Below are 13,431 nucleotides of genomic sequence, written 5' to 3' on the forward strand. Positions count from 1 at the left end.
TAATAGTTAATCAAGAGAATAAATTTATATAAATTTTTATGATAATTTTAATATTCTCGCACTATAAACATAGAATAAGAATGTATTTATCAATTTGTATCTAAAAATGTATTTAATAAATTTGATTAAGAGATTAAAAAAAAATTACCTTTTCCTTTACCGTTAGTTTTACTTTTCTTTTTAATTTTTTTTAAGAGTCATTAATTTTTTTTTTTCTTTTTAGAAGTTCGCCAATGAAACCCATGTCACCGCAGTCTCCCTTTTTTCTTTTTCAACCTTCCGTAGTTTTCTTTCCTCCCTTACTGATTCTGTGAGGCCATTGACACCATTCAAATTCGTCCGCTCCAACTGTTTCTTCTCTGCTTTCTTGTGGTAATCTTTTTTCTTTGTTTCCCGAGAAAATATAATTTGCTGCTCCAAGAAATTTTCACTGCATATAGCTTCATGGATGATGCATTTGAACCACCCAATCTTTGATTTTCTTGTTGGAAAAAATGAAGAAAGTAAAAGGAAAAAAGTACTGGTCCGCACAATAGGCAGATTTATTTTTCTACTTCAGAGTTCAGCCATCAATAATCTCCTTCGGATAAGAATTTGTTAAAATGAAGTCTAATTGGTCCAAAATTATGCTTATTTTAGATAGGAAAATCAAAATCAAAAGCAAACCTTTCATTGGTTTATTATTATTGTGGTTAGGGTTTGAGACTGCATGTTATGCCTTTGAAGCTTCATAACTCCCTTTCATGTATTGAAAATTTGATATTAATGCAGGTGTTTTCTTGTAATTTTCTTTCTGCCATACCCTTTTTTTCTTGGTGAGGGATGGTGCAAATTGTGACAATGAGCACTTTGGCAAATTGTGGAAAGAGCATGAAATATGGTTTTTTCTCCCCATCTTTGATGAAACCTTTTAAGCCATTTAGGAGATCCCAAATGGCCTCTGTCAATGGAAGATACTGTGTTTGGAATCATTGTGTTCAGAGTTTGTTCTTAGTTGGGTACCCTTGTTATGTGTTGAGGTATCGTGATTTTAAGGCCGAAGCTGGGTGGTTATTTGGAAGGGGTGAGCAAGGGTTGGATGCAAGTTCTGAGCACAGTGAGAGTGCTAATGAGGATATATTGTTGTTCTTCTTTCAGCTAGACTTAGCCACAAGAGTTCAGGTCTGGTTTCTTTTATACTTCTATAGGCAAGTCAATCATTTATTGCATTGCTTAGATTTTCAGGAGCTTATCTTAATGATTCATTTGTTTGAGAAATTTTGAATGTCAGTATGCTTTAAACATGGAGGAATATGACATTGCGAAGCAGTTGAGGAACAAACTTACTGAGGTTAGTAGCAATTGGATTTCATTTTGTGCACTAAAATGTGGTCTGAGTGTGTAAATTATGTTTCAATTCATGTCAATGTGTTTAAGCATCGAGTTATATTTCAAGCATGATTGTAGTTTCAAAGCATGGTTTGAGCAGCTGAAAATAAAAAAGAAAAAATAATAATTTTTTTGTTGGACAATGCCATAGCTTACAAAAGTTACCAAGCTTTGTGAATTTTGTTTACATGCTTGATTAAAGTAGAATTGACATTTTTCTGTTTCTGTTCGTGGCTTTCTTTTATTGCATTTTTTCTCTACCTTGAGTTTATGCGTATGACTATAGCCTCACTGTAAGTATATAGCATGAAGCTATAGCACGTGTCAGTGTGTCTCTCTTAATCCATATTTCTGAATTTTATGACTTGTAGCATTGAATTATTTGCAGTTTGCTTGATAAAAAAAGTATTTTTGGAAGGTTGAAGCAGAGGTCATCAATCAACAACTGTCAAAAAGGGGACTCTCATCGAAAAGTGAAGCTCAAGATAAAGCTTTGAGTATTATAACTCTTCGGTAAGGTTTCTTTGTCCATTGTATCCAACTGACTTGTTTTTATCAATTTATATATTTATATATTTTCGTTGTTCATCTTCCACATAAAGTGTTGGTCAAATTAATCACTGACAGCAAATGGTTCTGTCTGCCCTTGCAGTTCTAATCTCCAGAAAGCTATTGAGAATGAAGATTATGCCTTGGCTGCTGAATTACGCAATGAGATTTCGAAACTTGAGGCTGAGTCTCTAGCTGTGTCAGCTAAAGCTTTAGCATATAAAAATATGCAATTTGCATTTCGGTTGGGGCAAAAAGTGAGGCATAAAGTTTTTGGTAAGTGAAATGCATTCCATTGAATACAACAACTAAACCTTATTTCACCAAGTGGGGTCTAATACATGAATCAAAAGTCAGCAATGTTCCTTATGAAAATGGATTGCATTGAATAAGACAAATTATTATTAATTGCATTTCCATTTTACAGTGGAATCTAATGACAATGCTGCGACTAGGTTGTACTCTGAAGCATGGTAGTATCTTACAATTCACGATATATATCTCATGATTCGGTACAATTTAACCTATTAGTGATACTTATCTTAAATATATATCTTGTGGTACAAGTATGACTTGGTGTATTTGTATTACCTATGCAATTCAACGATACAGTTTAGTCTTTTAGTTTCGAACTTTTCTTTACAAATAATCAACTGTCATAGCTTGATTTTTTTTTTCATTTATAATTGTGGTATCACATCAGAGTTGGCTACTATTGTTCTATTTTCGTTGTTCTGAAATATCGGTTTCACAATTACTCATTTGCTTTATACACACCTTAATAAACTTCACAGGTTACTAATGACTTATGATGACCTTTTTAGTGTTTAGTGTGTTTGTGCTTAAGTTATTTTAGTGTTTAGTGTTTTAGGGTTGTATATTGCATTGTTTGTCTTTAAAATGCCAAAAGTATGGTCGGGTTCTGTTACTTTTACAGGTAACATACTTTCATGTTAATATTAGTTAGTGATCATATATCTTACTATACAAGATATGAGCATAGTTATGATTATGAAACTATAATTTTCAATCCCAAATGCCTTGGAGGATATCAAATCTGTGTTATTCACTCAAAAGAATTTGATTAGCATCACCTTGTAATTTGGTGTCTCTGATATGAATGCATGCATATTGGGTGAAATATCCCATAAAAATGGAAGATTTGATTTCCTTATGACCTTAGCTCACCACATTTTTTGATTACTCAACCTTCATGGCAGGCTATAGAGCTGTGATCGTTGGAATGGATCCAGTATGTTATGAATCAACTTCATGGATGGAAAATGCCCAGGTTAAGAAGTTATCTCGTGGTTCGGCTCAACCATTTTATGAGGTTCGTCTACCTCAGCATGAAATTCTCATTTATATTGTTTTCTTGTTTTCCATGAGGATCATTTTAATTTTAGCTTATACTTTGACTTTCTAAACAGTTGATTCGTATTGTACTTCTCAATTCTGATCAATCCATATTTGTTCAGTCAGCATAAAAATATCAATTGATACCCATCTACATAGTGCATCTTGTTTTGCAAAATCAGCATATTATGAATAATGTTGCTTCAATTATTCCAAGAATATATTTCATCACCAATTGTTGTGTGTACATTATTGTATGATTGTCTTTGGTGATATCATCTAGGGGGGGCTTTATTTTGTCCATTGTTAAGAATTGTGCTGGTCTTTAAATGGTTTCCCTTTTGTCTAACATTCAGGTACTTGTCGACGTGCGTGCTGATCCTAACATATTGGTAGCATATGGTAAAGATGCTTTATTAATATTCTTTGCATATCACTCACCATTGAACCAAATGCTATAACTATAACTGTTGTATTAGTTTCCATGATACTCTCTTTCTTTCTGAATACAAAGTACCTGCAGATTGATATGTTTAACTTAATTGCAGTCGCAGAGGATAATCTTGTAATCCCTGATCAACCAGACATGGTGAGTAGATCTAGATCAATTCTTGAAACTTCAAAGACATGTATGATGATGTTATTTACAATCTGTTGGTGCAAACTTTTCTTGTTTTTGTTTTTGGTTTTGGGGAGGGGGATTTCAAGACAAGAAATCACAAAAATAAAGATGATAGCTTTAAATTTAAATAGGGCTTATGATAGAACATTATAACATCTTCTGAGGACGAGATTTAAATGGTGCTTTTAATGATGTGCAGGAAAGGTTTGATCATCCGTACATCTCTTTCCTCTTTTATGGAATGGATGCTGCTGGAGATTTCATCCCGATCAAGCAACTGAGAGAGAAGTACAATAGACCGCGGCACGAAGTCCCAAATGATGAAGATTGAAGGAAGGCTTGATTGCTAATGAGATTACATTCATTTTTTATGCCTTTATAGTAGTCGCTGCGGAGAGTACTAATATTACTGTCCATGTATATATGCTTGTAAACAAAGATTGTGTAAAAATGCTATTTGTTCCTATTTTCGTCGGATCAAAACTAAGTTCATATAGGATATAGCATTAGTCATCCTAAAATGGTGATTGTGTAAATATAAGTGTGTACCTAAAACTATGGAAAGAATAAACTGCACTAACGACGGAAATACTATATTTTGAACTATATTATTGTCGTTTTTTGGATTTTTGGGTTACAATATATAACTTTGGATTAAAATGAGAAGTAGTAAATTTAATCTTTTAATCTATTAACAAATTATATATAGCTAAGGATAAATGACAAATAAAATATATTAAATATGTTTTAAATTATTCAAGTATTTTTTTTTTCATTTTACTTTGGGGAATTCATTTGTATATTATACTAGCATTGTTAACGCAAAAATTTTATTTTCCTTAAGCTATTTATTATTTTTAAATATTTTATAAAAATTAAAATAATTTTTTATACTTTTGAGTTAGTTCATTTTTGCATTGAAATTGAATTTATTTTACTTATTTATTTATTTATTAACTAGTGGAAGCCCAAATATTTAGGAATGTATTTAGTTTCTTAGTTTAGCATGCTATATGCATTTGAACTGGATTCATTCATGTAATAGGCGTTCTTACAAATCTGTATTATTTATGGGTTGACTTGATAGCCACAGTTTGATCATAGCAGTTACCAAACTAGTTATGAGTCTATATAACTCTTTCAGAAGCTGAGTCAAGATCTATCCGGCTACTTTGTTGTCATTTCACGTGTAGGCCAAGCATTCTTGTAAAAGAAATATCACTCTCTCTATACAAGTTTATCTGTATAGTATAATTCACCTCTTACAAATAGACTCGATAAATGTTTAGAACCAAATCCGAGTCAAGAACTAATTTTACCAGATTCACGTACATCCGAAGAGAACAAACCAAAGGGACGAACAAGTACTAGGATTTCGTGGTTAAAAACTGTTCATATTTTAGTCCAAAACAAAGTCAGATCCATTAAAAATAAAGGCCCATCAAGAGTGACCTCTTTCACTTATCCGACCTCTTACACGACAAGAAAGTCCAACCTTACTTATCTAAATAAGTAACTACATCTTCTAAATCTCTCCTACTATCTCTATCCCATCTAAGGAGATGATCGTAACATACTCCTAAAATAAAAGAGACAATTATCCACCAATAAAGATGGAATTACTCAAAAAGGTAGTTACCTATTCTACTATAAATACAGACACCTCTTAAATATATTCAAATCCTAATCTACTAAAAAATTACTTAAAACCTATGCTAACTTAAGCATCAAAATCTTTTACAGATACCACCCCCACTTTCTCATGAGGAATTCGAACGGCGGCACCTCAACTCCCGTACAAGTCGTACATTGCCCCTAAAGAAGCTTTAACCTCACATTCAGGTCCAAAAGCAACCTAGTTTTAGGTAACCCTCGGAATAAAAATATTGCTGTGTTTACTTGATTTGGGAGGTGTTATTTCCAAATTTTCTCGAGCATTTTGGAATGTTCCAAGCTTGCTTGTCGTGTTTGTGCAACTGTTTAAAAATGCATAATCACTACTAAAGGTTTGTTATGTAATAATCCGCCACTCTCATAGTGTGGAGCTATATATAGTAAAAACAATATATAGTAACAAATCCCTTGGTACATCATTTCAGAGTAAAACAACTAATCGAAAGTAATTTCAAGATAAGACATGAAACAAGCCATGTTTGATTAGAACGGTCTTGCAGCCTCTTCCAGCATCTTCTTCACTCTAGTCAACTTCTGGATCTCCCTTAGCGCCTAAATTAATGAGATATTGAGAATTATAATACTAATCAACCAAAACATAGCAGCATTAAGTCAATTTGGATAGTTTAAAAATGGTGGCGAACACTAATTCAGTATCCATGGCATCAGAAAGATTATAGATGTTTGACAAAATGGTCTAACCATGAATAAAATCACGGCGGTTGTGAAGAAGCATAATATCCAACCATGACCATTTTGTCAAACATTCATACTCTTTCAAACAAGACAGGAGACTTTCTTTCTTCTGGGATCTATTTTGTCGGCTGCATAATCTTTCAAATATCGATTTGGTATTATAGGTACAACTGTGCTTCAAATTAATTTTGTATTCTTTAACCAGAGTAAAAGTCATTTTGCACTTCAAAAGATATGATTTTGACAAAATGAATCAAACTTAAATAAGTAAAATAACTAAATGTTTGGTTCATTTTGTCCATTAGAGCATATCTTTGGAGGTTATTTTGTCATTTACATTCTTTAGCGTTCATTTTGTCAAAATTGTAATCTTTCGAGATGCAAAATGGATATTTGCTCCTTTAACAAGAAGGTTAACCTCTAATGTCATCTCTTCGATTGTAATGTCATCAAAATTATCACACCCCAACCTAGAAGCAACTTCTGCAAAAACATAGAAGCCATCAATATTGGAGACAAACTTCGTAAACCATATATCAGTTCTTCAACACCTCTCTCTCTGCTGGGAGAAAAATCAGAATACTACCAACGAGGAAGGTTGCTACGTACTTTGAACTGAAATAATTGCATCAGCTGTAGCGTATCCATCCCTGTATTTGTTGTATAGTGCAGCTAGTTGATCTGTTACCTATATGATTCGTGAAAACAATAAGATTTACTGAAAGGTTTAGCTTGTAAAGTTAAGAGTAATGAATCAACCTCAGGGTAAGATCCTGATGATGATGCTTCACATACATCCCTAGCCATGATGTCTAGCGGAACATCTATCCACAAGGAAATCCCGTGTCTCAGAAGTGCCCTATGTCAAGGTAACAGCAAGTGGAAAAATGAAAAAATAGCTTTTTGACAGAATAAACAAGAACAAGATTAGTCGAACATGGGGAAGGCATACAACAAAGCTTCACTTGGTTTCAATTCCAGGACGGTGGGGATAGGACAAAATTGTGTCTAAATCATATTTGGTTATAATAGACAAAGCTTAACATCAGAATATTTTGAAAGGTAAAGTGGAAAAATATTTAAAAAGAAACGAAGGCATGTTGGGAATACAATTTTATTAGTCAGTTCCTCCCTCTCAATCCCAATTTTTCACATGGTGGTGGTCTCGTTGAACACATTTTTCTCCCTCTCTATCCCATGTCCTGGTAATAGAACTCAAATTTTTTAATTATAATTGTATTCATTTTTAGATTTTGAGTTATGTTCTCCCACTTTTCATGAAATTTTATTTGATTCTATATTTTGTCCGCAAATTGTGATAATTGATAAATTATATGAATTTTGCCTTTATTTTAAAAGTATTTGGTCTTAATATCCAACTAGTACCACTAACATGTTTTTGTTTACATTGAAATACATACACATAGTTAAGATAACATGCATTACAAGGGGGCTACAATGATCGAATTAAATTTGGAGTCATTGAAAGGAGAACTCAAACTCTAAAACTTTCATTTTGATTCTTGATTGCTAATTGCTAGTTTAGACTTGACGAAAAAATCAAGAGATTATAATTATAGAGAATTGATTTATGCATGCCCTATGTTTGATGAAATGTCAAGTTGAGAATAAGCTATCCAACCAATAAGAATCCTCATGATAGAATTTCCAATTCTTGAACTATCTTTAACTTTATTTTCTTTTCAATCTTTCTTAAAATTGTCTTATATTTTCTTGCACAAAATCAAACACCTTTTTAAATCCAATCAACTACAATACACCCTTACTTCAAGAGACGACCCGAGTTACATTATGACTACATAAACCGTGATATAATTTAGTTTAAGAGCTAGTGCGACCAAATGTCTTTTATCCCTACGAAAGCGTTTGTTTAGTGTGTGTGTTTGGCCAAGACATGGACAATGTGGAACGTGTCCCTTGTTTGGTTTGTGAGACACAAAAATGAGAGAGACACGCATACCCATAAACATACACAATATACATGTTCTTTGTGTCTCACTAAATTGATGAGACACGGAATTGAAGCCATGGACACGGATCTGAATTTTTTCTTTTGGATTATTTTATCCTCATTGATTTTTTAAAATTCAAAATATCTCCTTCTCCTTTTACAAACCCTAATTTAATTTATGAGGATAAAATAGTCATTTTCAGTTATGTAGTGTTCTTGTGTTTTGCAACCAAACATAATATTAGACACTACACTAGTGTCATGTCTATTATTTCCAAACACTATACACAAACACAAATATTTTATGTCTATGTCTTAAATGTATATGTCTTAATGTCTATGTCTCAATACATACACAAACCAAACGGAGCCTACATGTCATGGTCCCCACTATCCTTTGACAATAACCAAATGCAGCCTACAGCCTTCTCCCATGATGCCATTGCACCCAACTATGAATCATGTTTGTACTTAGCCCATTTATACTTAAATCCCTTTTGGTGATTAACATATTTCTAAATATTATTAACATATTTTTAAATATTCAAGAAAACCAAACTCCAAACTCCAGCAAAAACATTAAAGGACGAAAAAAAAGATCTGGCCAGGAATTAGAAATCCATACAGATTAGTTGAACTTTGAACTGCACCGTTGCCAGCACAAACTACTAGTCGGCCCATAGATGACAATTGCATCAACACTTCAGTCTGAGCCATTTGACATGTGAATATAAGTACCTCATATTCTGATTGAACAACTCTGGACCATTTGACATGTGAATCATAAGTAACTTATATTCAAACTTATCAACTTAGAAGTCAGAAGCAGATTTTAGGATGCATGTAAACCTTGTTAATTTCAAGAGTTAGCTTTGTTAAGGTACACAATGTTCTGATGCATGGATCACTAACAATAGAAACTTGGTAACAGTTTAGCAGGTATCCAATTAGACACACAACCTTTAAACAAGTCTAATACAATCACCTCAGATTCATGTAAGGCCATTTCATCTTTCTCTCTAAAGGATTTTGCAGCAGGTGCACCACCAACAGCTTCTTCAACCAAACTATCACTAAATAGAGTAAATAAAATATCAAGTTTAGGTAACATTCTGGAGCTATGTTTAATTCTTTAAAACTTTTATCAGAAAGTAGAAAGATACCTGTCAAAATAATAATATCGCAACATATCAGCTAGCATCTTTCCTAAACTGGTTTTCAGGGAATTTTGCATGCCTTTATCAAATAGTAGACACACAAAGTTAATGGCGTCATAATAAGCAACAAACTTTCAAAGCAATTAATTGCATTATAAGCCATTCTTACCAACCAGAAAAATAGAAGTCCCTTTTAGCTCGGGGGATACATCTGCTGCTTGTTTCTGAATCAAAACTTAGTTAAAATGTGTATATCCATCCACAACAAAGGGAAAAAAAGAGTACTTTCAAGTTTAAACCAGTAGAAAATTTCCTATATACCAGTATTTTATGAAGCTGATCCCAACTAGTGGGATAAGAACAGATTGATGAATTGGAATGACAGAGGGAGTTGAGAGCAATCACAGGGAATGGAAACGGGGGATTGACGAAATGAATCAACACAATTACAGATGTCATAGACATTGTAAGAAATATCAGCTAACTTAAAACTTGCTTACTACCACTAACCAGTGCTCAACTAATTCCTAACAAACTTCAACAACTGGTGCTGAGTTGGCATTGTTAAATAACAGAGAAAAGGAAACTGTGATGAAGTTAAATAAGTTATATTTATATCAAAATGATTTTTCAATGTAAGATTCACATCCTAGGAAGGTGAAAACATTCCACGAACTACATGCCCCTTAAGAGGAAGTGTTAACATAAGAAGTGTATCAGGATATGAGGGTGTGAGTAGAATATTGTAATAGGATGAAATTAATGGAATCAGCTTTGGAGACGCATAGCTGCTCCAATTACTCAATCCCTCCTATCTTCTATATAGCAGGCTAATCCCTTTCCTTCAACCCTATTCCGTCACCAGTATCCGATAGAGAGAATCTGCTTTCGTAAGTCATGTAATTTTGTTATTTCTTTCACAGAAGTTTTTATGATCAATAAATTTGTTTTTTTATTTAAGTCAGCTCTAGTTCCTACTGAATTCAACAAGAATGAATATGATCTCACCTTCACTGCAAGAGATGAATCCACAGCACCCACCTTACTCCCTGTAGCTAAGGAAGCATCCAAAAAATAGGAGAAGAATAATGCAACATTAGCACATTAGCTCCCAACAAACAAGATCCATTCTACCACTTATTCAGAGAAATTATATATATGCGCCACTTTTATGCACACCGAGAATGCAAGAATTATCGTATTTTAGTCTTGTTAATCATTATCCCTAACTGATTAAACCTAATATGCTTGAAAATGTGCCACGGTATAGCAGTGTGAGTTTCTTTAGCATCTTATAAAACTGTTAAAGCACTTACTCCCTATGGAGTATTGACATTGACACGGACACCAACACAATACAATAGAACACAGGCAGACACACCAAATTTTTCAAACAACCAATATATCTTTTTTGAATCCTATTAACACTATATCTAAGTCATGTTTGAAGTGTAATAAGGTGTCATACTGTCTGTCATACGAGTGTCTGTTAGACCCTGACACCTGTCGAAGACACGGACATGTTGCTCATCTGGTGTGTCCGTGCTACATAGCTTGATCCAAACAGCGTTCTTTAACCCTTTTTTTTCATAATTAACAAACTCTTGACCCTCCAAGAGGGAAGAAATACTAATTAGAGTACAATCTCCAAACTCAAAAACTAAAACAGCCATATCAGTGCTTTCCAAAACTCAAAACTGAAAAGGACTCTACATAAATAACAACATTCTGGAAGAACACAAACAATTAGTCACAAAATCGGTCACTTGTATAAAATACATGTTAGAATATAAAATACATATTGAAATGAGTTAAACAAGTCATGTATTTATGAACAAACTTATGGTTGCTGATTTTTGGTGCGCCCGTAGCATTTTTGCATAAATCAATTTTGAGACAAGTAAAGAAACAGATAAAAACATCCACTGACTTTCATCAAAATCGGAATATATTCAATACATAGTTAAAAATCCTCTCCTAGCAAAACCCTTTGGGACAAAACTTTATCTAACGCCGAAAATCACATACATGAGACAAAAGTAAGAGCATATAAATGGATGCAAATTAAAAGTTGAGGAATTTCATTAATCGAAATGGGAAGATTACCATCGGGATTTGCGCAATTGAGGGAAGGTGGGCCGCGTGTGGAATAATAAAGAGAAGGAAGCGAAGCTCGAAGTGGGAGGCAGCTTTTGTGGGCGTGATGTGAGAAGGTTTGGTGAGAAGAAACTGCTGATAAAAGGTGAGAATGAAGTGGCAAAGAGAGTGTGGTGTTCATGTGAGTAACAAGACTGTTGCTAGCCTTCTCCATTCAACACCACAATCTCGTTGGTCGACGGCACGACTGCAGGGAGCCCGAACTTTTAATTTTTATTTTTCCTTTTGGGTGCGGGACTGGGCTCAACTACTGTCTGCCTAGGCAGCACCGTAGACTACTGGTCATTAGATCATTGATTCAATCGGCGAATTACATATTGAACCAGTTGATTTGAGTATAATTAAATAATTATATAAAATTTATTTTTTTAATAATTTTTAAAATAAATTAATTTATTTTTTAATTTATTAATTAATTAGTATCTATTACATTATTTAAATATATATTAAAAAATATTAATATTAATAGATGTCATATAATTATCAATAACAAAAATATATTAACCATATTATACAAAGATTAAACTTAGCCTAATAGTTAAAGGCTCTTTTATATATTGAAAGTCTCAAGTTCGAACTTAGTAGCCAGTATATCATTCAAGTTTCCAACCGGTCCAGTTCGATCATCAGTTTAAATTGAGTTTAACCAATTCGTTTACTTGTCCAATTAGAATATTAAGTCAAACCAATGTAAAGTTTGATTTACCGATTTTTTAATTGAACCGGTTAGTTTGGTCCGAATTTGATAAGTATTAGTAACATTATCTTTTTTGTCTTTTTACAAATAATAATGGAAAAGAAAAATAAAATAGCATTTTTTTCTACGATTTTAAAAAGAGTTAATAGTCAAAATCGTCCCTAAAAGATACCTCGATTTCTATTTTCATCACCAAAAGATAAAATTAATCAAATTCGCCCCCAAAAGATAATCAACCTGATCACATTCGTCCTTCCGTCATCTATTTTGTTGAGGTGACTAACGTTCGCTCACGTGTCCCGTTAACTGCTAACGTGGAAGACGCCAAGTAGTACCCTCTTGTTGTTGACAAGATAATTATGTTATAACAATTCAAATCAGTCTCTAAGTGGATGAACCCTACTCCCAAATTCAATCATAAATAAGTTGTCGTCAACACTTAGATAGCCATATATTTGGGTAGAACCTAAAATTGTTGGTTTGCCACGAGGATGGAGATAGGAAATGGAGGTTGTGGTGGTGGTTTGTCGTATCCGTCACACGACAGTCATGGTTCCAGCGCTTCAATGCGAACGAGGAGGAAGACTTATGACAAATCATGTTTCTATGGGTTGAAGACCATGATTAAAAAATCTAAAACAGCAGAGAACCTAGATAGATTGTTCCATGCATGTCCAAGCTACCAAGTAAGTGGTGTTGAAAAAAGTTAAAGGTTTTCCATCTTGTTCTCTGTTGTTGCGTGTTTTTTCATTTTTTTTTGTTTTCTGCTTTTGAAAATTGCTGAAGGGCAGTCACTGCAATTACTTTAAGTGGGTTGATGATGTTGACTATCAAAGAGTGGTTGTAGGTGGTACAAAAAAGATGTAGAAACTGATTTAGAGGTTGAAAATGGCTATGATGAATGGAGGGTGCAGGTGGCTGACGTGGCGGAAATTAGCCGATTAAGAAATTAGTATAGAAATAACGTTGCGAGTACAGTTCCTAACCGACGAAAATCAGCTTATCAATTTAAAAAGGGGTTGTCACAATTTTAGAATAAAAATATTGGGAGTAGAAATCCCAGGTCGTCTCCCAACGAGTTGACAAAAGAGTGCTATTTTATTAGTTAGGGGTTTTTCGAGAAATTTTTGAGAATTGAGGAACAGAAAATTTAATGATGGTAAATTAAAGCAATGTGAATTAA

At 33.5% G+C, this 13,431-nt stretch overlaps 2 protein-coding genes across 4 annotated transcripts; one reads left to right on the forward strand and one right to left on the reverse strand.

Annotated features, from left to right (window-relative positions):
* Positions 1-225: 225 nt before the first annotated feature.
* LOC107468869 (clp protease adapter protein ClpF, chloroplastic) lies at positions 226-4,521 on the forward strand. Its single transcript, XM_016088249.3, has 9 exons — positions 226-372; positions 772-1,161; positions 1,271-1,330; positions 1,787-1,881; positions 2,021-2,193; positions 3,138-3,250; positions 3,630-3,675; positions 3,822-3,862; positions 4,095-4,521. Exons 2-9 carry the CDS (start codon positions 823-825, stop codon positions 4,224-4,226), a joined length of 999 nt encoding a protein of 332 aa, XP_015943735.1. The 5' UTR covers positions 226-372; positions 772-822; the 3' UTR covers positions 4,227-4,521.
* Positions 4,522-5,862: 1,341 nt separating this feature from the next.
* On the reverse strand, positions 5,863-11,832 carry LOC107468866 (probable inactive shikimate kinase like 1, chloroplastic). Of its 3 annotated transcripts, none has more exons than XM_021134334.2 (10): positions 11,501-11,832; positions 10,403-10,443; positions 9,564-9,618; positions 9,401-9,473; positions 9,223-9,310; positions 8,863-8,945; positions 7,025-7,124; positions 6,875-6,953; positions 6,684-6,748; positions 5,863-6,121 (listed from the first exon to the last, which is right to left on the reverse strand). In XM_021134334.2, the coding sequence occupies exons 1-10, from the start codon at positions 11,703-11,705 to the stop codon at positions 6,053-6,055; spliced, it is 858 nt and encodes a 285-aa protein (XP_020989993.1). In that variant the 5' UTR covers positions 11,706-11,832; the 3' UTR covers positions 5,863-6,052. The 3 variants fall into 3 exon arrangements, 2 of the variants coding, with proteins under 2 accessions (XP_020989993.1, XP_015943728.1); XM_016088242.3 differs by having other exon boundaries at positions 10,403-10,449; positions 11,501-11,830; XR_002369671.2 differs by having other exon boundaries at positions 6,065-6,121; positions 6,852-6,953; positions 10,403-10,449.
* Between the last annotated feature and the right edge of the window lie 1,599 nt (positions 11,833-13,431).

The sequence above is a fragment of the Arachis duranensis genome, chromosome 10, assembly GCF_000817695.3.
Source record: "Arachis duranensis cultivar V14167 chromosome 10, aradu.V14167.gnm2.J7QH, whole genome shotgun sequence".
NCBI lineage: Eukaryota > Viridiplantae > Streptophyta > Magnoliopsida > Fabales > Fabaceae > Arachis > Arachis duranensis.